The sequence below is a fragment of the Petromyzon marinus genome, chromosome 5 (assembly GCF_048934315.1).
Source record: "Petromyzon marinus isolate PM22_M1 ecotype Great Lakes invasive population chromosome 5, UKy_Petmar_22M1.pri1.0, whole genome shotgun sequence".
Lineage (NCBI taxonomy): Eukaryota > Metazoa > Chordata > Hyperoartia > Petromyzontiformes > Petromyzontidae > Petromyzon > Petromyzon marinus.
In genome coordinates, this window is record NC_133671.1 from 7,159,267 (window position 1) to 7,186,000 (window position 26,734).

The 26,734-nt window shown below is 48.6% G+C and overlaps 1 protein-coding gene across 1 annotated transcript; it reads left to right on the forward strand.

The window, feature by feature from the left end:
- The first annotated feature begins 4,167 nt into the window (after positions 1-4,167).
- LOC116939281 (uncharacterized) lies at positions 4,168-23,587 on the forward strand. The gene is made up of 2 exons (XM_032947488.2): positions 4,168-6,703; positions 17,938-23,587. Exons 1-2 carry the CDS (start codon positions 6,186-6,188, stop codon positions 18,323-18,325), a joined length of 906 nt encoding a protein of 301 aa, XP_032803379.2. The 5' UTR covers positions 4,168-6,185; the 3' UTR covers positions 18,326-23,587.
- Positions 23,588-26,734: the final 3,147 nt, after the last annotated feature.

The following is a 26,734-nucleotide window of genomic DNA, read 5'->3' on the forward strand; positions in this document are numbered from 1 at the left end:
TCGTTAAACCCACCACCACCACCACCCAACTGAAACAATTACAAATGTTTGTCACGTAAACAAAACGTGCTAATTCATTACTACTTCAGCACACCGGTGTGTTGGAGAGTAAACCCACAACATTTACATTTCGACGTTTCGCTGGGGATTACAATAACCAACCCATCAGGCGATTAACCAGAATCCCGGTTGAGTCATTTGGAGGGCATTTTTCATCATTGGGAATGTGTTTGTCCACCAACAGTTACATTGCATGGATTGTTTGTTTGGTGTTAGCTGTGCCAGAAAAGCGGAGAACGTGGAGAAAAACCATGCAGGACAGGGGGAGAACATACAAACTCCTCTCTCTCTCTCACTGCAGAACAGGGGGAGATCATACTAACTCCACTCACTCTCTCACTGCAGAACAGGGGGAGAACATACAATCTCCACTCACTCTTTCACTCTGCAGAACAGGGGGAGAACATACAAACTCCACTCACTCTCTCTCACTCACTCTGTAGAACAGGGGGAGATCATACAATCCCTACTCACTCTCTCACTGCAGAACAGGGGTAGAACATACAAACTCCACTCACACTCACTCTGTAGAACAGGGGGAGATCATACAATCTCCACTCACTCTCTCACTGCAGAACAGAGGGAGAACATACAAACTCCACTCTCTCTCTCTCACTCAATGCAGAACAGGGAGATATCATACAAACGCCACTCACTCTCTCACTCTGTAGAACAGGGAGATATCATACAAACTGCACTCACTCTCTCTCTCACTCAATGCAGAACAGGAAGAGATCATACAATCTCCACTCACTCTCTCACTGCAGAACAGGGGTAGAACATACAAACTCCACCCACTCACTCTGTAGAACAGGGAGAGATCATACAAACTCCACTCACTCACTCTGTAGAACAGGGAGAGAACATACAAACTCCACTCACTCACTCTGATGAACAGGGGGAGAACACACAAACTCCTCTCTCTCTCACTCTGCAGAACAGGGGTAGAACATACAAACTCCTTTCTCTCTCACTCTGCAGAACAGGGGGAGAACATACAAACTCCACTCACACTCTCTCACTCTGTAGAACAGGGGGAGAACATACAAACTCATCCTCTCTCTCTCTCACTCAATGCAGAACAGGGAGATATCATACAAACGCCACTCACTCTCTCACTCTGTAGAACAGGGAGATATCATACAAACTGCACTCACTCACTCTCTCTCAATGCAGAACAGGGGGAGAACATACAATCTCCACTCACTCTCTCACTGCAGAACAGGGGGAGAACATACAAACTCCACTCTCACTCACCGCAGAACAGGGGGAGATCATACAAACTCCACTCTCTTTCACTCTGCAGAACAGGGGGAGAACATACAGTGAGGGAAAAAAGTATTTGATCCCCTGCTGATTTTGTACGTTTGCCCACTGACAAAGAAATGATCAGTCTATAATTTTAATGCTAGGTTTATTTGAACAGTGAGAGACAGAATAACAACAACAAAATCCAGAAAAACGCATGTCAAAAATGTTACAAATGGATTTGCATTTTAATGAGGGAAATAAGTATTTGACACCTCTGCAAAACATGACTTAGTACTTGGTGGCAAAACCCTTGTTGGCAATCACAGAGGTCAGACGTTTCTTGTAGTTGGCCACCAGGTTTGCACACATCTCAGGAGGGATTTTGTCTCACTCCTCTTTGCAGATCTTCTCCAAGTTATTAAGGTTTCGAGGCTGACGTTTGGCAACTCGAACCTTCAGCTCCCTCCACAGATTTTCCATGGGATTAAGGTCTGGAGACTGGCTAGGCCACTCCAGGACCTTAACGTGCTTCTTCTTGAGCCACTCCTTTGTTGCCTTGGCCGTGTGTTTTGGGTCATTGTCATGCTGGAATACCCATCCACGACCCATTTTCAATGCCCTGGCTGGGGGAAGGAGGTTCTCGCACAAGATCTGATGGTACATGGCCCCGTCCATCGTCCCTTTGGTGCGGTGAAGTTGTCCTGTCCCCTTAGCAGAAAAACACCCCCAAAGCATAATGTTTCCACCTCCATGTTTGACGGTGGGGATGGTGTTCTTGGGGTCATAGGCAGCATTCCTCCTCCTCCAAACACGGCGAGTTGAGTTGATGCTAAAGAGCTCAATTTTGGTCTCATCTGACCACAACACTTTCACCCAGTTGTTCTCTGAATCATTCAGATGTTCATTGGCAAACTTCAGACGGGCATGTATATGTGCTTTCTTGAGCAGGGGAACCTTTCGGGCGCTGCAGGATTTCAGTCCTTCACGGCATAGTGTGTTACCAATTGTTTTCTTGGTGACTATGGTCCCAGCTGCCTTGAGATCATTGACAAGATCCTCCCTGTAGTTATGGGCTGATTCTTCACCGTTCTCATGATCATTGCAACTCCACGAGGTGAGATCTTGCATGGAGCCCTAGGCCGAGGGAGATTGACAGTTCTTTTGTGTTTCTTCCATTTGCGAATAATCGCACCAACTGTTGTCACCGTCTCACCAAGCTGCTTGGGAATGGTCTTGTAGCCCATTCCAGCCTTGTGTAGGTCTACAATCTTGTCTGTGACATCCTTGGAGAGCTCTTTGGTCTTGGCCATGGTGGAGAGTTTGGAATCTGATTGATTGATTTTGTGGACAGGTGTCTTTTATACAGGTAACAAGCTGACATTAGGAGCACTCCCTTTAAGAGTGTGCTCCTAATCTCAGCTTGTTACCTGTAAAACATACACCTGGGAGCTAGAAATCTTTCTGATTGAGAGGGAGTCAAATGCTTATTTCCCTCATTAAAATGCAAATCAATGAATAACATTTTTGACATGCGTTTTTCTGGATGTTGTTGTTGTTATTCTGTCTCTCACTGTTCAAATAAACCTACCATTAAAATGATAGACTGATAATTTCTTTGTCAGTGGGCAAACGTACAAAATCAGCAGGAGATCAAATACTTTTTTCCCTCACTGTACAAACTCCACTCACTCTCCCTTACTCTGTATAACAGGGGGATATCATACAAACAGCACTCACTCTCTCACTCTGCAGAACAGGGGGAGATCATACAAACTCGATACAGAAAGGTGCCCGAGTCGGGAATCAAACCCAGGCTCTTCTTGCTTCGAGCCACGAGTGCTGGCACTGCGGCACACGTGAAGACAACCACGTATAGATATATCATTTATTACGAACTGAATTGGCGTACAAAGTTGTGTTGCTGTGAGGGATTTACCCGATAGAAGAGCGGCCAAAGACATCACGGGGTTGCCAGAATCTCGAAGGCCTAACTCAGAACAAAGAGGCCTCGTCGTTAATATGGCAACGCATTTTCCCCCGACAGTAACGCCTCGGATTTCTTTCTGATAAAGGCATACTGTCATGCTGGGATCTATCACGACTATCTTGAGCCAGAGTTAGGTCTCTCTGAGGTCGACCCAGCCTTAACATGAGTAACATTCGCACTTGGGAGACAAAGGCGGCCGGGTGTGGTTCTGGTCACACCACTCCGTGTTTCCATTCCGGCGTACATAGGTGCTGCACGCTAATATCACTTGCCCCAATAGCCTGTTTGTCTTCATGGGGGATCTTTGTCTGTGTGTGTGTGTGTGGGGAGCGCTAGTATAGTGGTTAGTGCGCTGCGCTACGAACCCAACCACCTGAGTTATTTTCCCGCGTACGGCCACCATCAACAATGAAGATTGTCTGAACCGGTCCTGGGCTTCCCCTAGGTCGACTCATCCTTAAATAAGTACCTGGTGCGGTGTGTAAACATCGCCACTGGAGAGACAAAGGCGGTTGAGCGTGGTACGCTGGTCACCCACCCCCCTCGTAATATTGTGTCGACTTAATAGGTGCTACTCGCTAACAGCACGTGCCCCAACAGTCTGTTAAGGCTCTGCGGGGGATGTTTGTCTTGGCTGTACGGTACAGCTGGGGTTCACGCCGTGTGCGCTACGGCCCTAGACACAAGCGGTTCGTATCTCGGTCTATGGGGGTAGGTAACAACAATATCTTGTGTGGTGGGAAGCCACACAGGGTCTCCCCGAGGTCGGCTTTAACCTTAAAATGAGAAGCTGGTCGCAGTGTGGGAACACCAGCGTTATGGGGATGGGGTGGGGTGGGGGAGACAAAGGTGGACGGGCGGCACGACTCCCACGTGCGTTACTCTGGCACCTTAACAGCACATGCTCCTAGTTGTGGTCTCTAAAATGCTAAATGGGGAGTGGATGGGGGGGGGGTCAAGCAGGAGTCTTGCCAAGAAGCCTCAGTGGGACCAATATTCGTCTTCAATTTGTCTCCCCTGCGGAGGGGAGCGGTGGCGCAGTGGTTGGCAGCTCTGGGAATGAAGCGTCCCGTCTGCTTCATTTTGTTAATTATATTCTCCACAACGGCGTGAGTGAGGAACTAAACAATGTCTTTTTTTGACCAGGTAAGGTACACTGAGCTACATGTATAGCTCTTTTCAAGAAGGGACCCGGCCACACGTGATAGCTCCACGAAGTGGCTTATTGTGTGGACATTCATCGCAGCCGAATACTCGAAACCCTGCTGACCTGAGTTCGATTGCAGGTCACGGTTAACATCAGCTTGCGAGTTCTACCTGAGTCGGTCCGAGCGTGACTCCTCCTCCTCCTCCTCCTCCGCCAACTTCAACAGCCCGCACTGGCCCTGCTGATGAGACACTGAATGTTGGAACCGGTCCACGGTTTGTGTGTAAAACTAATGCTGCTTAAATGATGCATTCCCTGACGTAGCTAATGGTGGGGAGGAGGGGGTGTAAACACACGTTTGTTTGTTCGTGTGTCGAAACAGCTATGGGAGTGAATAATTCTGCACCTCCGATTAGGACGGTTGGCTACGTATGTTGCGAAAGAAGTTCAGCAGACATAGTCTGTACTCTTTGGTTCTATTCGGTAAAGTCACGTAGGTAAAAAAAAAAATTAAACCACAAAAATCACGACGTTTCGGCCAAAACACAAGTGGCCTTCATCGGTGTGTTGTGGCCGAAACGTCGTGATTTTTGTTGTTTAATTTTTTTTTACCTACGTGATTTTACCGAATAGAACCAAAGAGTATGGATCCTTGCAGTCACGAAAGCTTCAAATCTAGAAGACATAGTCTGCTTATTTATTTTGTTAATTGCATTCTCCACAACGACGCGAGTGATGAACTAAACTTTTTATTTTATTTTACCAGGTAAGCCCCACCTAGCTATATAACTCTTTTTTTCAGAAGCCACCTGCCCACAAATGATAGCCCAATGAAGTCGCTTATCGAGTGGAAATTGAACGCAGCCAAATACTCTAAAGGCATATTTCTAAACGTGGAGGGAACAACTGGAGGACCCGGAGAAATATCCACGCGACGATGGGGAGAGAGGCACCACAAACTCCAAATCTACAGGGCATCCGGATGGGGATTGAATCCACGACCTCCTGTGTACCAGGCGAGGTAGTGAACATCTCCTAGCCACCGTGGCGCCTCGTCATGTTAACCGCTGGTGTGGTCCAGCAACTCCCACACTAACCACTGCTAGAGCAGAGGGAGAGGTGGGCGGGGGGGTGAGGGGGGCTTCATCCAGCAGTGGATTCATAATGGAAATGGGGCCCGTGAATAATTATTCGTGAGACCGAATGCTGCGACGATGATTCTCTTCCACAAGGCAGCGAGGCTGATGCTCGCGTGAAGAATACTTAAACGTTTTTTGTTTATGCGGAGAGGCAAGGCAAGCATTGCCTGCTGATCTCTCTCTCTCTCTGCGAGCACATCGTCCTTTCTCAAAGACGTCGGTGATTATGGCTTTCCATCCACTTAGCTCCCTTGCTCAAGAGCTTTGCATCTGTGAAAAAGAGTTGTGTAGTTAATTTTAACTCCTCCGGTATAAATAAGTATTCAGACTTTGGTTTTTTAGTACTCCGAGTTGCAGCCAGTTGTTCAAACTGCTCAGGGTGCAACTTAACTCGCCGTCTTCCCCGACTTCTTGTGGTGCCTTTAATTCTCCCAAACAAAGCCATAGTCAAATTCAGACTCTTGTTTGCTCATTTAAATGTACAATAAATCTAACCCTGCCTTTTTCGAAGTACTCTTTTAGATATAATTGTACCCGCTATCCGTAATACAGGGATGCTACTACTCATCTTGTCTGTCTCTGCCGATCCACTGTGAAAATAATGCGCGCCTCCTCATTTTTCCTCATTCTCCTCCTCACTCCTCCCCATCGCTGTCCTCCTCCTCCTCCTCATTCCTCACTCACTCACTCACTCCTCCACCCCCCTCCCACCTGCGCCACTCCCCTGCCCCCCTTTCGTGTAGGCTCCTCCAAGCTTCTCGAGCACCCGCTGGACCGCGACGTCTCCTCGTCCTCGCTGGCCGCCGTGTCGGGCGTGGCGCGGCTCGCCCACCCGGCCGGGCCCGCGGCCGCTGCTGCGGCGGCGGCGGCGGCGGCCGCTGCCGAGCGCGAGCGCGAGATCTCGAGCACGAGCGGCGCCAGCAGCTCTCGCGAGAGCCCTCGCGAGTCGCGCGCCAAGAAGCCCCGCAAGGCGCGCACGGCGTTCAGCGACCACCAGCTCACCCAGCTGGAGCGCTCCTTCGAGCGCCAGAAGTACCTGAGCGTGCAGGATCGCATGGAGCTCGCGAGCTCGCTGAGCCTCAGCGACACCCAGGTGAAGACCTGGTACCAGAATCGCAGGTGAGCGACGCGCCGCTGCAGGTGCAGTGCACGCGCGCGTGTGTGTACGTGTGTCATATATTTAAGTCGTGGTTTCGTGGTAAAAAAAAAAAATTGAAAGGGCGGGTCCTGCACAGATGCCATATTTTCTGTCCGTTTGCTACAGCAGAGGTGTAGGGAATTCCAAACAAGACCTACATCTCTGCTTTATTGACCTAGTCAAGGACTATGATACCATCAGTAGGCCTGGGCTCTGGGTTGTTCTTCGTGCTTTTGGAGTCCCTGACCCTCTGCTCACGATCATTAAGGAACTTCGTGATGGTGAGCAGGCCCGGGTAAAACTACGTGGCCGGGAGTCAGAGCCATTCCCTGTACACCTTGGGGTGCGACAGGGATGTCCTCTGGCTCCCACATTATTTAACATCTATTTTGACCACGGAGTGCGTGAAGCCTTCAATAGCTGTACCGGGAGAATCTCCATTTGGTACAGATATAATGGGAGGCTGATCGATGCACGGGTGCGGTCAAGGGATGGCTCCCTATTGCTCAACCACGTTATGTATGCCGATGATTTGGTAATAGCTGCTCATTCAGAGGAGGAGTTGGAGACACTGCTGCTGAGACTGGAGCGTGCCACTAAGAGATGGGGCCTTACCATCAGCCCCACCAAAACTTAGCACCTGCCTGGGTATTTTGTACCATCGGACACTCCACCCCCACAACTCCCAATCGGTAATGGGGCAGTTGTGGAGAGAGTAGAGAGTTTCCCATACCTGGGCAGTGTGTTTATGACCGGCTCCAGTTTAACAGCAGAGGTCTCACTCCGAATCAGTCGAGCGGCAATATCTTTTCATCGGTTGCGTAACGCTGTGTGGAAGCTACCTGGTCTGTCACTCCGCACTAAGCTTCAGGTCTTCTCGGCCACGGTCATTCCCTCCTTTCTCTACGCTTGCGAAGCGTGGACCCCCCTAATGGAACATCTTCGCCGGTTAGAAACATTTAGGCTAGTCTGCCTACGATCCATCCTGGGTTTAAGCAGGATGGATTGTGTGAGGAGCTCACAAATCTTTGAAAGATCTGGGCAAGGTCCCATCGGTGAGCTTCTCCGGCAGGCAAGGCTGCGTTGGCTGGGTCATGTAGCCCGCATGCCCAGCCACCGCATGCCAAAACAGCTTTTGTTTGGCCGGATCGAGGGGTCTAAGCGGACGTGGCATGGGCTAGAGAAGAGATGGAGTGATGTAGTACAGGAGGACGTGGAGCTGAGTGGACTTGCCGATGACTGGTACCAGCGGTGTCAAGATCGGCCTCTGTGGAGGAGGCTCGTGAAGGACGCTGCTGGGCAGTTGGAGGCAGTCGCCCTCCAACAACAACGGAGGGCGGAGGAGCGACGCTCACAACAACGAGCGGAGCGCCGGGTGGCTAAAGCACAGCAGGTTGGCACAGTAGGAGGCACAGGTGGTGCATCAACCAGTCATCTCAGTCAGTCGACCCGTGGTACCTGGGTCTGCCCCGTGACCTCCTGTCAGCGGGCGTTCGACACTTCACGTGGCCTCAAGGTGCACATAGCCTGGCACAAGCGTCGTGGTGACGTCACCGCCACTTAGTGGCGAATGGCGGTTATTGTTGTACGTGTTAGTACATGTGCACGTATGTGAGTACGTGTGTGTGCACGTGTGTGAGCACGTGTGTGTGCTCGTGTGTGAGCACGTGTGTGTGCACATGTGTGGTAGTGCACTGCGCTACGAACCCGGCGACCGCGAGTTCTATTTCCCGACCAACGCCAATAACGACGATCTGAATCGGTGCAGTCTCCCCGAGGTCGACTCAGCCTCAAATGAGTAGCTGGTGTAGTGTGTAAACATCGCTACTCGGGAGACAAAGGCGGCCGGGTGTGGTGCTGGCCACCCATCGCCTCGTTTGCCGTGCGGGCCTTCATAGGTGCTCGCTAACAGCACTTGACCCAACAGTCTGTTCAGGCTATACGGGCGATCTTTGACCTTTTCCGTGTGCTCCTCTATGGAGGAGGCTCGTGAAGGACACTACTGGGCAGTTGGAGGCAGTCGCCCTCCCAACAACAACGCAGGGCGGAGGAGCGACGCTCACAACAACGAGCGGAGCGGGTAAAACCAGTCAACCCATGGCACCTGCTGGGTCAGTCCCGTGACCTATCAGGGAGCTATCCACACGTGGCCACGGAGTGCACGTGGCCCGCCATGGTGACGTCACCGCCACTTCAGAATCTTTATTTATACGGGAGGAATCCGATGAGCTATAAAGCTCTTTTCACAGATATATACAGTCGAAGCGGGTCGGAACGTTTCAACAATAAACAATACAAAAACACGATCGGAGTGTAGTAAAGGTAAACGCATCGCTGAGAAATATACAAATACAACGAAATACAACGTTTTATCTCATCAGGTAAAGCCCACCGAGACATTAGTTTTTTTTTTAGGAGCAACCTGGCACACAAATTTGACAGCTCAACAAATTGTCTTGTCACGTGTAAATGTATAGCAGCGAAACAATCTAAATAACGTCTCGTGGCGAATGGCGACTGTTGTTGCTACACTGCCGCTGTTGTTGCACGTGTGGGGCCTGTTCAGCGCGAGTGGGATTTGCACGCGTGTACATGTTCACCCCCGTGTCAAAATCCACTGCTGGATGAAGGCCTCCGTCTCCTCACGCCGTACCGGCGCGGGTTGCCGTTGTGGAATCAGATTTATTCGCCACGCTGCTCAATGCGGGTTGGTTAACGCGGGGGGGGGGGGGGGGGGAGCATAGATGTGCGGGAAGTATCGTACAGCACAACTGTGTATTTTGTGCTGCCTTCAACTCTGTTAACAATGCGGCCCCGCGTCAGTTCGCGACACCACTTTGTTCGCCCATCCAAGGCACTGCCCAGGCTCCAGCCTGCTTAGCTTCCGAGATCTGACGTTTCAGATTTTACAGTCGCCTTAAAACCCGCGGCTGGGGTGGAGCGGTGGCGGACCGGTGAGTGCACTCAGCCATTGAGAGCAGCAAACCGAGGGTTACAGCAGCGTTTTGACACGGGGCCAGTCTGCAGCACGTGGTTGAAGTCGGAACGATAATCAATGACCGAGTCTCAGCGCCAAAATGCGGCATCGTCACAAGGCACTTGACCATTGACGTTTTCCGTGTCCTTGACGGCAACACATTTTGCTGCCAATGTTGTGTTTCGCGTGTTTTCATTCCCCCCGGCACACTCCGCTTAGCGCCGTTTGCTACGTACGGTGCGAAATAAGGTTCTTGGTTCAACACAAAACACTTAACGCAGCTGTCTCGCATTGAACTCGCGATGAGATTCGTTTGCCCGCGTTGGACACAAGACCTACGACAAACGAATACATCTCCACATACGAAACACGAGCATCCATAGTGTCTGTGTGACAGTGGGCCGTGCTATTGCAACTGTAGTCAGTAGGCGGGGGGGGGGGGGGGTACTGAAGGTTTCATAGTTTCATTTATTAGGTATAGCCCTGTGAGCCATTCGGCTCTTGAATCGGGTGCAACCGCAACAAACAAAAAAACATGAACAAGAAGACATCTTAAAGTGACTATGTGACTGTGCAAATAGAAAATCCAGGAAAAAACATCAAAATATTCCTGAAATAGCACCGTACACCAACGCTGTGTGCAAAAATCCCAGTGGGATGCAAGTCAAACAACAACAACAACAAGAAAACTTAGATTAAGGCCATCAGTCTAACTCCGTACTACAATAAACAAAAACATGGCCAAACCAAGAAACTTTTAGAAATCACCAAAATAAAAGCCATAAATGCAATGTAACAGTGATCATAGGAACTGTGACCGAATTTTTTACAATAAACTACATAAATAACATGTAACACCAAACCCTAGAGCCACAGCTGGCTGCATGAGTCACTACACAAACAACAGGAGCATTAGTCGGAGTATCACATTTTTCAATGCACCTTTAAGATCAGCACACTAAATCAAAATAGAGATAATACTTTGCAGCGGTCATCCAGAGCGAAACATTTTATTTTATTTTAGGCCACTGAATAGCAGTGGCAGCTAGGGTTGGACAACTCCTCTAGAGTAGTTTTGAGTGAAGATCTCATAGGTAGTGATTCAAGTTGCAGTTTATTGGCAATAGCATTCCAGACCCTGGGGGCATCAATAGCAAAGGCCCTTCCTCCAGTTTTTGTACGGCAATAGGGAATGTGAAGCTGGTAGATGAGCGAAGACCTGAGGTCAAATTTGTTCTTTGAAACAGAGAGGAGATCCAGCAGGTAGTCTGCGGATTTTTTTTGTAAGTACATCGTGAATAAATAAGATCTGGTGTACAAGCCGTCGAACATTAAGAGAAGTTAAGTTTGACCCAAATGTAGAGATCACAGTGGTGAGTCCTATATGGGCAGTTCAATGCAAATCTTAAGGCCGAGTGATAGATGGAATCAAGCTTCTTCAGTACAGTACTTGGGGCTGATTTATACACGATATCACAGTAATCAAGTAGAGGCAGTATGGTAGCGTTTATCAATTCCAAACGGAACATTGGGGGGAAGCAGTGCTTGTGTCGATACAGAAAACCAATTTTTATTTTTGTCTTTTTACCAATATAATCAATGTGATCTTCAAAATTCAGTTTCGAATCCAGGATGACCCCAAAATACTTATAGATCTTGATTTGCTATGCTTCTCCCGGTGAGAAGCATAGCACCTTTGTTTTGGAGGTATTTAGGACTAGTTTAAGAGCAACTATCTGATGTTGTAGTTTGTTGAAGTCACCCTGGAGCTTAGCAATCACGTCATCCGGAGAGCGGCCAGCAGTAATCAGTATCGTGTCATCTGCAAAAAGATTTACCCTGGAATGATCCAGGTCAGTGCCCAAGTCATTGACATAAAGAGAGAACAAGAGGGGGCCGAGGATGGAACCCTGTGGAACCCCTTTTGTTATCTTAACACTGTTTGACCTCCAACCATCTGTGATTACAGTTTGGGTGTGAGAAAAGAGGTAATTTTTTTACCATTTTACTGCGTTTTCGGAAAAACCGAGGCAACTTAGTTTACCAAGCAGGGTGTTGTGGTCTACTGTATCAAAATCTTTGGACAGGTCAAGAAAAAGACAGGCACAGTACTGCTTATTATCAAGGCTATTGTAAATTTTATTCAGAGAGTCTAATGCAGCAGATGTGGTCTGTATTTTTTTCCGAACCCAGATTGTTTTAGATGTAGTAGATTGTTGATGGACAGGAAACTACTAATTTGGTAGTTCAATAATTTTTCAAAAATTTTCATCAATGGGGACAAAATTGAGATAGGTCGGTAGCTATTGGGATCATCTTTAGGGCCCCCTTTGTGAAGTGGATGGACAAAGGAATGTTTCCATTCTAGAGGAACTGATGCTTCTTTGATGGACAGGTTGAAAATATGGGCTATAGGTTTGTATATTAGGTGACCAACAGTTAGTAGAGCAAAGACGGGAATACTATCTGCTTCGGTAGAGGAGGACCCTTTGAGGTAGGACAGTTGTTTCAGAACATTTCTTTCGTCGATTGGCTGGAAACTAAATGTGTTTAATGTTTGGACAGGGGTGTAGGAATTTGCATGAGCAGGGGTGACTCCCAATACATTATCATAAAGATTACCAGCTTCAGAAAAATGAAGGTTAAAATTGTCAACTATTTTTTGGGGATCTGAAAAATATTCCCTATTTCGGTTTAGCTCAACGGGCAGATTGTCTGTTTTGGATGCCTTTTCGATACATTTGATTGTTTTCCAAAAAATCCTGGCATTTCCATGTGATTCCAGGTGAGTGGAGGAAAAGTAGGCATTTTTTGCATGCCGTATTTTTTTGACGCATCTATTCCTTAAAATCCTGTACTCTAGCCAGTCATTTACCAAATTACTTTTCTGAGCACATGCCCAAGCCTTGTCCCTAGTTTTCATGAGCTGTGTAATCAAAGGATCATACCATGGTGGGCGGTTGCCTTTAGTTTTAAATCTAACCAACGGAGCATGTTTGTTAAGAATTTGGAGAAACGTGTACCTGAAAGTCTCCCAAGCTGTAGTCAGGTTGGGGATATCACTGACCTTGTCAATATCCGAGTGAAGCACATCATTAGTAAATGCCTGAGTGCTGAAGTGCCTCAAAGAGTGCTTCTCAACAATTTTAGGGGGGGGCTTTGGGTCTGGCTGATGATCTCACCCCAAAAATGAAGGAGTGATCACTAAGGTTATTACCCAGAACACCAGTCAGTGCGAAATTGTGAGGGGCATTTGTCTATAGGACGTCAAGCAGAGTTGACTGTCCCGGATTTTTTAGGTTGGGTCTTGTGGGGACATTTATTAATTGAAACAGGTTAAATTCATCTGTAAAATTTGTGGCCACGGCCGGCGGGTTTAGCCAATTCCAATTTAGATCACCCACTAAAACTATTTCACCTTTTGGGAGGCCCTCAAAAAGCTCCCTCAGTGCAGATGCAGCTTCAACATCGTTCCCACTAGGCGGGCTATAGCAGCACACTACCAATATCTGTTGATTATTTGGGAGAGTTATTCTGAGAGCTAAACCTTCAAAGCAACATTTTTTAATCAAGGAGTGAGCTGGTGAACATGCAATAGTATTACGAACATAGATGGCAATTCTGCCTCCTTTAGATCCTCGGTCAAGCCGTAAAAGGTTGTAGTTGTCAATCGTAATCTGCAAGTCATTGACGGCAGGAGTGAGAAATGTTTCTGTTAGGCAAAAAATGTCCTGGTCAAGATTTGCCACTTCTTGTTTTAGTTGACTTAATTTAGTCACAAGCCCTCTGATGTTGACATGTAGAAAACCAACACCTTTTCTGCCAGAAAAATCTGCAGAATTATACGAGTTCTTTACATTTGGGCCAGGATGAAGCTCAATACCACCTAGAAATAAGAAAAGTAGAATTAATAGTTTGCACAAGTATTTTCTGTGAAAGGATGAAGAGCGGCGATCCTTGGACGAATAGCAGCAGCTCGCAGATGGTGTTATTTTTAAGAGCAGAATGAAGTTTGGAAGGAGTGCTGGTGAAGTAATGGGACAAAGATAGGGTTTAAAAGGATACAAAGATAGAGTGTAGAAGTGTCTATGAGCTGTTTCATTTGCAGGTGTAGTGGCAAATCTAGCAACAAGTATGGACGCAAAGTAATGAGGGTAGCTGTTTGTAGAGTTGAGTGTGGCACTAGATATGGCTGGGAGGGACAGCAGTAGAATACACAGCAAGAGAATTGCCATCTCTAAAATATCCAGGGTAAACACAGATTAACACACAAGCGGTAAAGAAAATATATATACTTGTAGCTGCTGCTGTAGAAGTTGAAGGGAGTCTCTGTGAATTCATTGGGGATAATCCCCAAATCAGTTGTGAATTAATGGAGGCGGGGGTCTATGGGTTCGCCTCATGCATATTCAGAACCCTGCCCTCTCATTGGACGAACGAGCGTCTATGCCACCTTTCCACGTGTTCACACCTACAGCAAGCTTGAGCATATGGGATGGGTGACCAACAGGGATTGCCAGTCGTTGTAGGCCAGGGGTGGGCAAATTTTTTGACTCGCGGGCCACAATGGGTTCTAAAATTTGACAGAGGGGCCGGGCCAGGAACAGATGGATGGAGTGTTTGTGTGAACTAATATAAATGACGTGTTAAAAATCATTACATGAAAGGATTTGGCCTTTAACAGGTAGCAAAGCATTTATTTGCAAGGCAATTTAACAAATCGCACGAACATGAACAATACAAAAAACATGTCGTAACGTGACTGATCAAACATAATGAAAACATCCGAGCCCTATACACCACACTCCCGGTCAAAGTGCGCCATCTAATGGGGAAATGGGGGCATTACAGGAGAAAGGTAAAATTTAATTTAATAATAATATTTGGACAAGTTCGGCGGGCCGGATTTAAAAGCCCAACGGGCCGTATACGGCCCGGGGGCCGTACTTTGCCCATGTCTGTTGTAGGCTGTGGGGCTGCGATGTAGTCAGATGAATCCAGCGCTGAGTGTCATTCCCTCTGATGCATGGCTGGAGGTTTCTCCGGGGTTTGCTATTTACTCCCTCACGCGAGGCCAAACTCTCACTGATGAATTTGGCCAAATACTGCAATTCAGAACCCGAGATTAAAAAAAACCCTGGATGGGCCTTTTCTTGAGTGAAGAATTAGCATAATCCTTGCACAGTCTTATAGCACTTAGTGTCTCTGCGTTGTTATTGCCTGTTTCTGAACGCTTTTTATAATACTATATTTTTTATTGACGCAATATGCGGGCCAGATATATCACGTTGTGACGCACGCACGCACACACACGCACGCACACACCGTTAACCATAAGCCGAAGCGGTTATGAAAAGCAGGGGATATAAAGATGGGGGAACGGGCTCGTGTTTCTGAACTTTTTAAGCGGAGACGGCGCACGTTGGCAGCAGCAGTTTGACTCTCATCAGCTCCGAGCGTTCCGAGTCCGCGGTGACTCAATGTTCTCCCCTCAATCCTTGCGCAGTTCTCATCAGTCGAGTGAAGCCGCTGAACACCGAGTCATCAAGTTCACGCTTACCTGAGCTCCCGTGTCATCTGCAGCCCTGACGCACCCACACACACACACACTCCACTGCCCCTCACATGTCAACGAAGACAGATGTCCCCCATGTAGCCGACACACATGCCGTTGACGCAAGTGCTGTTAGCGGGCACCTACGAAGGCTCGCACGGCATACGAGGGGCGGTGGGTGGCCAGTATCACGCCCGGCCGACTTTGTCTTCCCGATGCTGATGTTTACACATTGCATTAGGTACTCATTTCAGGCTGAGTCGACCTAGGTGAGGTCGACGATGGGTTCAGATATTCGTCACCGATGTTTGCCGTGAGCGGGAATCGAACTTGGGTCGCAGGGTTCGTAGCGCAGTGTGCTAACCACTGCACTACCACTCCCCACTATGCATTCTCATCGTCTCACACGCACTCACAGTTTGACATTTTGCTAAGCTGTGCGCGTGTGTGTCTGGACAGGGTGCACTGTGCTTAGAGCGATACAGTCGAAAGGTTTATGAGTTCTAATATCATATCGGGGGATACTCATCATTATCATCAGCATCGCTTCAGGGTCAACACATCGATTATCACTTTGTGAGTCAACAGTGAACGTCATATGGACAGGCTGTCTCCCACCACCGGAATATGGAATTGTGACAGCTGGATCAATGTTTCCCATATTAGTACGTGTGCAATGTGTTCACGTGACTACTGCAAAGCCACTAGAACCTACTGTATCCGCATTCACTGTGACCCTGAATCACAGCCCTCCATTGAATCACGTAGAGATCTGTGAAAGTCACCAATCCCAATGGTCTGGGCAAGGCGGACAGCAAGTGGGTCGGTGAATCGGTCTGTGCAGCAGTTTTGAATGCTATCCCCTACATTCGCGTTTTGGGTTGTTTTCCAGAACTGGCCAAACATCCACATTCAGAGCCCCCCCCCCCACCCCAATCCCCTCTGAAAAATTGCCTTGGGACTCAGCGGAGGTTTCGTAAATCAACATAGGAGTATTGGTTGTCTTTTTTTACTCCGAGAAGACAACATATACGAAAAACCAAATGTTCCATGTTTATTTGTGCAGCCACCGGGCTGAGAACATAAACTCGCTACACTCAAGGTTAACATCCGGATACAAGACAGAATTTAGCATATTGTCATAATCTTCATTTTGATTGGAGGAGGAGGAATCCGATGAGCTCGGACGCTCTTTTGCACAAATGAATCATTTGGCGGGACCCCGGGATCCCGCAAAAATCGGGTCAATAATTATTATTTTTCAGTCCGCCCACTACGTGATCGCGACAGCAACGCGCCGCCCGCCCAGACTCGCGCCAACAAGCGCCAGCAGCAGGCGGCGATCGACACGATGGGCGCCACCCCCACCGGCCAAACGCTGCGGTCGCGCGCGGCGACAACGCCCTCCGGTCAGCCGTCGACCCTCAGCTCCTTTGCCAAGGCGAGCCCGCTCCCCCAGGCAGTGAATTTAACGTGTTTATGTAATTTTTCCAATTTTTACGAAACTTAGTGCCCCGAGTAGCTCTCGACGAGGCAAATCGATTGACCACTAGTTTTGTTGTCGGTAAGGCAGCGAGACTCGTGTCGCTAAGCGGTTTTTCCCACCCCGGGGCAGTGATGGGACCCCGGGGTCCCGCCAATTGCTTCAAATGTCCAGTAGGGGCGGGTCAGCAAGTAACATCATCAAACAATACAAAAAAAAACCATATAAGAAGAGCAAGATAGAGAACAAGTGAGGTCACTGAAAATACATGAATATATATAAAGTCTAGAAGTACAAGTTGCAGAAGCACATACATTCCTGCATGATTTGTCAACACCAAATGCATGCTCGGGGCAAGGCAGCAAAACAACAACAGTCCCAGACCACAGCAAGACAACAACACAGTCTGTCAATTACATTGCACATTAACATTTAACTATCGATACAAGGTGAAGGATCAAAGGTACAAATGACATTGGCAAATGTGCCTTTGTCTGGCACTAGTCGACTGCTTCAGAATATTATTGCAGGAAGATTTATGTTAAGGGAGGCTGCTCCAAAACGTTGGGGCTGCGACATCAAGGACCTGTGCAGTTTGGGCCCAATGATCTTCATGAAGTATCTTGTCGACCCACTGAGTATTAGTTCGTGCATCCAGGTTGATGAGGCTACATACTCCAACCCTGGGGTTTCCAGTCTTCGGTGATAACGCGTGCAGGTGTACTGATTAATTGTTGGAACACAAAGGCGAGGAGGAGTGGTGATGGTGTGCCAGTGCTGGGCTCGCACCAGACCAGTTTTCCAACAATTAAAGTTGGGGTTTCCGCAAACTTAACGATTAGTTGAAAGCACCATTCGCGCGGTTGTGGAGTATATAAGTAACAAATATATACGCATACAATGCGTCTCCATCACATATCTGTTTCTCCACGTAACAAATAGGAATATTTCGTACACAACCATTATTGGTTGAGTGCAAATGAATCACAACCAGTTGATTGCAGTCCAGACAGAATTGACTACTCAAGTGATCGATCAGCTCGGTGATTTTCAGGGACGTATTTCATCCGCGTGCGACATTTTTGAACGATGACAGCTCGTCGCAATCCTGAGTGCGCGGTTTCAATCACCTTGCCACGCAATCGATCATCGCCGCTTCAAATGTCCACCTTCCTACCTTCCCCTGCCGGCTGCCACTCAGGACCAAGTGGAAACGTCAGACGGCCGTGGGCTTGGAGTTCCTGGCAGAGGCCGGGACGTACGGCGCCCTACAGCGCCTCTTCCCCAACAACCCCGGCGCCGCCACGAACCTCTCGGCGGCCGCGGCCGCGGCGGCCGCCATCGCGGGCGGCCACGCCTTCCAGCTCTACCCACCGCACCTCTCCGCCATGGACCCAGCTGCGGCCGCCGCGGCCATGTACCTATACCGGGCTGGGCCATCGCACGCGCAGCAGCAGCACGTGTCGCACGCGCACGCCCAGGCGCAGCACTCGGCGCACGTGCACCTGGGACACCGGCCCATGTTCGGCTCGCCCCGTGTCCTCATCCATGGCGCGGGCCTGGGCCACCTGCCCGGGCACCCTCACTAGCGATGGCTATTTCAAACACAGAACACGGTAGCACTGCGACGCAGTGCGGTCGACAGCGCACTGTGTGGATTCGCGTGGAGCGCCGTGCGTTACTGCGGAGGAGTCGGTGAATGGGAGGACTGGGAGGAGGGCGATGGGGTGCGGAGGCAGACATGAGAAGGGTATGGCGACAGTGCAATGAGAATAGCACGGAAGACATTGGATGGGGAGGCAGTAAAATCGTAGGTGCAGAAGAGGAAGTTCTCGAGCCAGGACTTGAATCGTGGAGGGTGTAGTCAGAATTACGATCAAAAGGGGACTTCCAGAGAACGGGGGCAGCAGAAGCGAAGGAGCAACCATCCACTGAGCAGATGTTGACTGGTAGGGTCGACAGACGAGGCCTTAATTGCTGGACTTACAGTGGCACTGGGAGGACAGAACGAAATGAGATACGGGAAGAGAGGAAGACAGGGAGCAAACCCATGCATGAAAAGGCGACTAATTCTCATTGTCGAGTGCCAACACCCAGGAGATTAAGGTGTGTTCGGTGGCAACGCGGAACTTCGTCACTGGGACACGTCACCTGTGAATGTCATGGAGAGGGAATGGGCTTGGTATTTATGGTTATAAGGTGCAAGGAGTGTGATAATTCAAGGTTGCAAGGAGGAGGACAGATCGGTGAGGCAGAGCTGGGTCGACCGTAGTAGCTGGTACATTGGCCCGAAAAGTTACAACGCGGCTGGGTGACACTGCGGTGAGAGCACTCGGCTTTACAACCTGAAGAGCACGAGTGTAAATATCAGCTGAGTGTCGACTCAACCCGTCATCCCTCTGTGGTCGATACAAAACGTACTATGCTGCAGGAAGTCTACAGTGATCGTCCTATGGAGAGAAATCAGAATTTTCTGGAGGAGCAGTGGTGGGAATATACGTGACCGTTACTGATGGTGTGTGTATACTGGCCTAAGGGGCTATTGTTAACTTGTCAGCTTAGTCGCGCTCCACCGGCGTGGTGTAAACGAGGTCTCATTTCGCTCAAAGAAGGCTTGGCCCGTCTGAAAAATGAACTATAGCGCCAGCTCTACTCTATATTCATACACATAAGCATGGCACTGCGTTCTGCGAGACTAAAATTGGAATTGGCCAAGCATCTGAATGCAAGCTCTTCCTGAAAAAAAGTTTTGAGAATTGGGGAGACTTTCCTGGATATTTGGCGACATAAATTTCTCAAGTGTATTGAAGCTGTAAATTGGATGTGTAACCCTTGAAAAAATATATATGTTTAAAAGATTTATAGTGTAACCTAGTTGGTCTAGAAAAATATAGAGTTTGGTGTGTATGTGTGTGGTCCTGTGTGTGATGGTAATGATGTAGCCTCTAGCATAGCCAACCCTACGTTGTCTGTTTGGGCTCTGTGTAGATGTGTAGCCCAATTGTGTGACTCACACGTTTCAAATCTAGCTAGCGAGTCTTGCCTAGTCCAGGCTATTACCCCCACAGCTCATGAGCCCAAATGTAATGTAGCTGAATATATCATAGCTGATTTAAAGGAAGACCCAACCCAAATGGCTATTGTATTATTCTACATTAACCATGTCTACTCATGGTAATAAGGTGGTTGAAATCTTCTTTGTAAATAACCCCCCCCCCCAAAAAAATCATCAAATCCGGACACAGGTCCGTGTGCCATGAGTATGGGTTTCAAATTCCCCTCCTTGAGCTGGGCTCAGCAGACGAACGTGGAGCATGCGGCGAGCATCCTGACGGTAAGAGACGAGGGGCTCGATTGCGGCTGTGACGTCACTAGAGGGCGTTAGACACGTGAAAGGCACGTGGCTGTGAATGCCTTTGTTTTGTATTTGCATTAAGAACGTTAAACTGCGAGGAAGCCAAGGCTGCAAAGCCTAGATGTGCAGGCCTGTCTGTAAAGCAACATCTGGCAGTTTACTGGGTCGCGTCTTCCTTTAAGTTGGCAATTATATTGCAAAGGGAATGTACAGCATTGCCGAAGGACACGCAATTATGTACATAGATTCACAATGGTAACCAAGATACTTTCATCAAAGATGGCGCGGTAACATGGTGCCGATCAGTACGGGTACGTATGTATGTATGTATGTTGAACTTCTTTCGCGCCGTACGTAGCCAACAGTGCTACATATATGCTTGGGTACATATACGCTTAGGGTCTACACACCAAACCGTCAACTTATTTTGAACAGTTTAATTTAAAATGAGTGTATTTCGTAAGCAGGGGGTAGTGTTTGTAGATTGTTTCACATTATGCGGGACTCGAGATGTAATGGTCGTTATTAAATGTCTTAAGTTATTTGGGATTTGCTGTAGATTTCGATTTGAATTCGCATAAAGCAACGGGCAGGCTTAGACAAGCCGCAACTTCGGTAACTCTTTGGTGCAGGTCACGATGGTGTTTCTTCGGTCAACAAGTTCACATCAGGACACAGGCTTACAAGAGGTTGTGCTCCACCCGCTCCAACAGAAACAACGTACGGACTCCCGTGGACTTCTTAGACACTCTTGGCCTCTGCAGCACGCGCTGCCCTGTAACTGAAGGCACCGCTCTGTATCGGTGCGGGGCCATCGCCTTGGAACTTTACTGGATGGTGACTGATGCGGGACGTTTGTGACCTCAACTGCAGCACCAATACAAGCACAGAAACCCCACTCTATGTCAGTCAGAGATAACCACACACGCACACAAAATGCTGCGTAAAGCCCTGGTGATCACTCCGAACAGTGACAGCAGCAGTGACTGAGCGGATTAGCACCGCCACTCTAGCCTGGTGCAACTCGAACTGTGAATTCCCGACGTGATCTAACTACGAACCATGAACCACTGGGTCTTTTGTAAGCTTGGCACTTGGGTTAAAGCCCCTTCCCTCCACCCCCACAGAACCTTTTGATTTGACTCAGAAATGAGCAGGTGCGTGATTCGACTCGGGACGGGACTTACGTGTGGTGCATAGACTCTTCACAATCAATTCACTCCTGTCCATACCACAGGTCAATGCGTAGACTCCACACGCATTGAGAACAGAGTTGGCAGAGAAGCCATAACATTGATGGCGGTGGTGTGCGGGAGCTCCAGGATGGTGCAACACGGTGCTCGGGTCACTGAGAGACCACGAAGACACTGAATATCAACTCGTCGGTATTAATGAATCATTGATGCATCCAATACAGTCGGTTATTATACTCACGATACGCACACCAGATCGTGGGTGTAAAAATGGACTATTTTAGATTCGGTGAAAACTATATGGGGAAAAGAATTCTTCAGGCTAACGGTTGTAAGGAAGGAGTCGGCAAACGAGCGGGAGTAGAGGCGGTACAGACAAGACAGTACAAACGATGAAACAAGACTACACAAACGCGACAGTACATACGAGACAGTCTTAAACGAGATGGGCAACGCATTTGAAATTGAGTCCACACGAGTAGCCCTGGTAAGGCAGCTGGATTGTTTCCGTTCAACACCAACAACGTGAACACTCGTAGGGAAGGGCAGGCATAGCGAGGATTCGTGCAGGGCACGGACACTGTCGGTGACTTTCGCCTTTTCTTCCCATAGCCCCGAGTCCTTGTCCCCCACCTATAAATCCTTTTTTATTTTACCAGGTAAGGCCCACTGAGCTATTTTGCAATTTTTTTTAGAAGCGACTTGGCCGCTAATGATAGTTCAATTAAGTGGCCTATCACGTGTAAATGTATAGCCGCCAAAACACTCTAAACGCGTGATGTTGATTCAAAATTTGGAGGTAAAAACCGGAGGACCCGCAGAAAAATCCACGGAACCACGGGGATAACACGCAAGCTCCAAATATACAGCAGGCATCAGGGTAGGGTTCAAATCCACGACCTGCTGCATACTGTACGAGGTAGTTGACATCTCGCCACCAGTTCACTTCTCTTTCCCGCCAATCTGTATCTTTTGGGGGTTTCCCCCAATCTCCTTGTGTGCACCTTTTTTCCCAAGCGCCTTCATTTAATTATTTCTCTTGGCGTGGTCCTTTGCATGACCCCTACATTCAACCCTGGCCGTGTCCCCCCCCCCCCGCCACGACATCCAAACACATAACGAGAACATAATTTAATAATAGGGGTTTTTCCCATTTTTTCTGGCAACTAAACTGAAACCTTTTTCCAAGGATTCATGTCTGCATTAACCACAATACCTGCAATCAAAATGCAAACAAAAAACACACTCTGATAATATATGCATTCTCCTTGAAACTGATTGGTCCACACCAAGGGACGGCTTTCTTTTGAGCCTCGACCCAATTGGTGCTCGACCAGATGACGCCAAAAGGCGTCACACAGCTCAAAGACAATGCCACTATCAAAGTAATGAGGGCTCGGGGTGAGCCAGTACTGGCAAAAAAATGATGGAGAACATAATTATCGATTCGATCATTGAAACGTGGCATCGAATCGCAAGAGGGTGGATTGGAGAGGGGGGGGGGTGTTGGGGTGGATGTGCATCGATTCTCGCTTAAGTCATATTCGCATTTCAGTCGCCATGAACACCAAACCGTGAAGAGACAACTCCAGCTGAAAGATGGGCAGTGCGTGAGATTTGACTCGTGGTTGTGTGAGCCCCGGTACACCAGGTATCTCGATGTTAAAACCTCCCGATTCTCATGCCCGTGAAATGCGTGAGAATTGTTTACTGCCGCCGCGTCTGAATGTGTCAAACTAACGACCGGTGTTTATCAGTTTTCTATGTTGGGGCTGTGGTCATGTTCAAATATGTACTCGGCCCATAAGTCCGTTAATGCCATTAAAACGAGTAGCATTTTGCGAAAAGCCTAACCTTTGATTGTCCTCTGAATGCAACAGCCCCCGCCACGAGAATGTGAAGTTTGGACCTCTTACCTTCCTTCTCCAATGGTCGTATGGTGGCACTCCATCCCCTTTTGCGCCTCAAAGCAGCGGTGGAAATTCTACATTCCTATGGCAAGAGCCAGAATGTCCTCAGAATTTCCACAAAGCGATACACATGCTGAATACTGACCACCGCCTCTCTTTTGAATCCTGGATGAATTTATGAGTGGCATATGCGTGGTCCCCTGGGTTTTGTTAGAGAGCTCGTGATTTTAGTTCCCGCTCTCTCTCTCTGCATTGCTAACGACGTGGCTCTGTATTGCTGATGAGGAGTCTCTGCATCACGAACTCTTCATCGCAGCCGCACGTGGGGGCCCATGAGTGAGACACAAGTGGAGCTCACGCACTCGCCCAATAAACTGCAGCGTGTACAACTCATCCTTTGTGGTCGCTTCTCTTTCTTAATCTGTCCACGTGTAAATCCACGACGGTGCGGGATCTCAACGATTCTCAAGGGAAGGAACACGGTAGCGGCTTACTGCTACTGCTGTTGATGCTGCTGCTATGTCAACGCTGCTGCATTTGTTGTTCGTGAATTTTACACAGTAAAGTCCTCGTTTAATGCGGTACATGCGTTTCCGAAAAGTGCCGCGTTAAGCGAAACACGCGTTAGGCGAACACTATTTCCCCATAAATAATGTGTAAAATATACGTTATAATTATTAAGTTTGTGCGAGATACAATGTACGCACACACACACACAGATGGAGGAACAAATGAGAGAGGGATATCATTCCGCGTCCTGTATGATACCACTCAGCCGCGTGGCTCAAGAATCTTGTTCGTCGAAGACTATTCCGAAACCACGTTATAACGGGCACCGTCCACGTTATAACGGGCACCGTCCACGTTATAACGGGCACCGTCCACGTTATAACGGGCACCGTCCACGTTATAACGGGCACCGTCCACGTTATAACGGGCACATGCCGCGACTTACCGTACTGAAAAAAAAACTGCGTAAAATGATGTTTGCTAATGCCGCTGCTGAGGTTACTGCTGCTGATTCCGCTAATGCTGCAAATGCTGCCGCTTCATATGCCATTTCTGCTGCCCGTAATTACCTTGCAGATAATGCAGAAGCCGACGTTGTTGACAATGTAGGAGTAGATGTTTCTGCAGTCACTATTACCGCAGTTGTTGACGCAATTATTGCTACTGCTGCACAGCCCCAGGCAACCCGAACTCGTACTGATCCTTAGGGACCTAATGCGCGTGTAAAGTGCATGTGTAGTTGGTTCGAATTAGGTGCACGCACACACAGCTTGGAGGCAACACTATTTATTAGAACGGTAAGTAATATAACACTGTACACAAGGTGGTGACCACCTTCCTCAACTCACTAACACTCTGGAACACTATGCAGCGTGACCCAGGCAGGCAACGGGCTGCCTGGTCCCAGACGATGACCCGGGGACTTGAGGATCGATGACGTCGTCTTCACTTGGGGGTTCAACAGCCCCGCTCTGCCTTCACACCCCGCTTATCTCCGCTCTGGCGTGGCCGGCTCTGCCCAGGCCACGCCTCCCTTCCCCCACCTCTGGGAAGGTCCGGGTCCTCCACCACGTGACCTCCCAGGCACCCCCTTGGGGCCCCCAGTCCTCGTACGGGCCTACACAGTAGTGACGTCCTATGCCACTACACATGTATAAAGTGAACAGTAGGGAATGCATTCACGGGAAGTATTTTTGGCACGCCACATCCATCTCGCCTTGTATTGTCCTCATGAAACTGCATATATATGTGTATATATTCTTTTACGAACGTGTTCGTGGGATTGTAGAAATAGAGGGTACAATAATTTAGTATTACTATAGATAAGCACACTTTCCACTGATTATTCCTATTCCAAACCAGCCTAGCAGCATTCCGGAAAATATCTAGTGAGATGTTCACCCATGGGCGTGTGAGATTTCAAACTAAAACTCTTTTTTTAAAACGAAAACTATTTTGTATTAACTAAACTTTTTATTTTCCCAGGTAATGCCCACTGACCTATATAGCTCTTTTTCAGAAGATACTTGGCCACAAATAATGTCTCAACGAAGTAGCCCTTCATGTGAACATTTATAGCAGCCAAACACTCTAAACACATGTTGATTTTAAATGTCGATGGAAAAACAAGAGGACAGGGAGAAAAATCCACGCGACCATGGGGAGAACATGCAAACTCCGAATATACAGGCATCATGGTAGGGATCGAATCTACGACCTCCTGTATACCAGGTGAGGTAGTTAACATCTTGCCACCGTGGCGCCGAAATATGCTTGTCCTCCACGTGCCTTTGCATGAACTTGCAAGCCCTTCGCTGGCACGACGTCACAAGGCACGACGTCACAAGAGACGATGACGCCTGCTGCAGATAGCCCACTCCACGCCCCGAACCTCACCAGTCACGGCCACACCCCCTAAATCGGTTATCCCCTTATATCCCCAAATTCCTAACACCCGTCCCCGCCATCGGCCACCCTCTATACGCCACCCATCTTTACGAAACGTGACTCCAACCTCATCGCCATCCCACAAACTAAAAATATCCCTACTCCCCCCCCACTCCCCTTCCCTGCTCACTCCACCCATCAGCTCCTTTCACCTACAGTAAGCCTCTGGAATTCCCGCTCAGCCTGTAACAAGCCCGCATCCACCCTAGACGCCTTTTTCTAAAAGAAACCCTTCAAGCCCTAGCAATTACAGAAGCCTGCATATCCACATTGAACACTGCCACTCCAGCTGCGCTTTCTACATCCTGCACCAACTTCATCCATTCACCATGACCCTCTGGTAAGCTCGGTGGTGGCCTTGGGTTCCTCTTCTCCTCCACCTGTATCCCCTCGCCTCAATCTGCTGCCTTTCCATCCTTTCCCTCTTTAGAAGGTCAACTTTCTTTCTCCTTCTCCTTTACACTTTTCTTTACAATCATTTACCGACCCCCCCCCCTCCCTTCCCTCCCCTGGTCAGCCCTCCTCGTTCGTCGATGACTTGGATTGCCTTCTTACCACAATTCTTCCTATCTCATCTCCGCTGATTCTTCTGGGAAACTTGAACCTCAACCTTACTTCCCCATCTACGCCCTCGACTTTTAATGCGTCTCACTAGCTCCTTCAACCTACACCTTGTCTCCTCTCCTCCGACTCGCTGCTCTGATAGCACGCTTGACCTTACCTTCACTTCTGCGTGCTCAGCTTCCCATGCCCTACTATGTCTCGTCCTCCATCCGATCACCAATTACTAACCATGACACTCTCAATGCCATCCCCCTCACTCTCGAGCCCTTCCTCTACCTCCACTCGCCTCCGCCGAAATCTACGCTCCCTTGATGACTCTGCACTTCTTTCTCCGGTATCCGCTTACCTTCCACCCCTAACTGATTTCGTTGATCTCCACCCAGAAAAAGCATCATACATCCTATATTCTGCACTGTTCTCTTCACTCGACGCTCTTGCCCCTCTGCTGCCCTTCACCCCTCCTAATCATCCTCGTAGGCCTTGGCTGACACCTGGGCTAAAGATTCAGCGTTGCCTTGT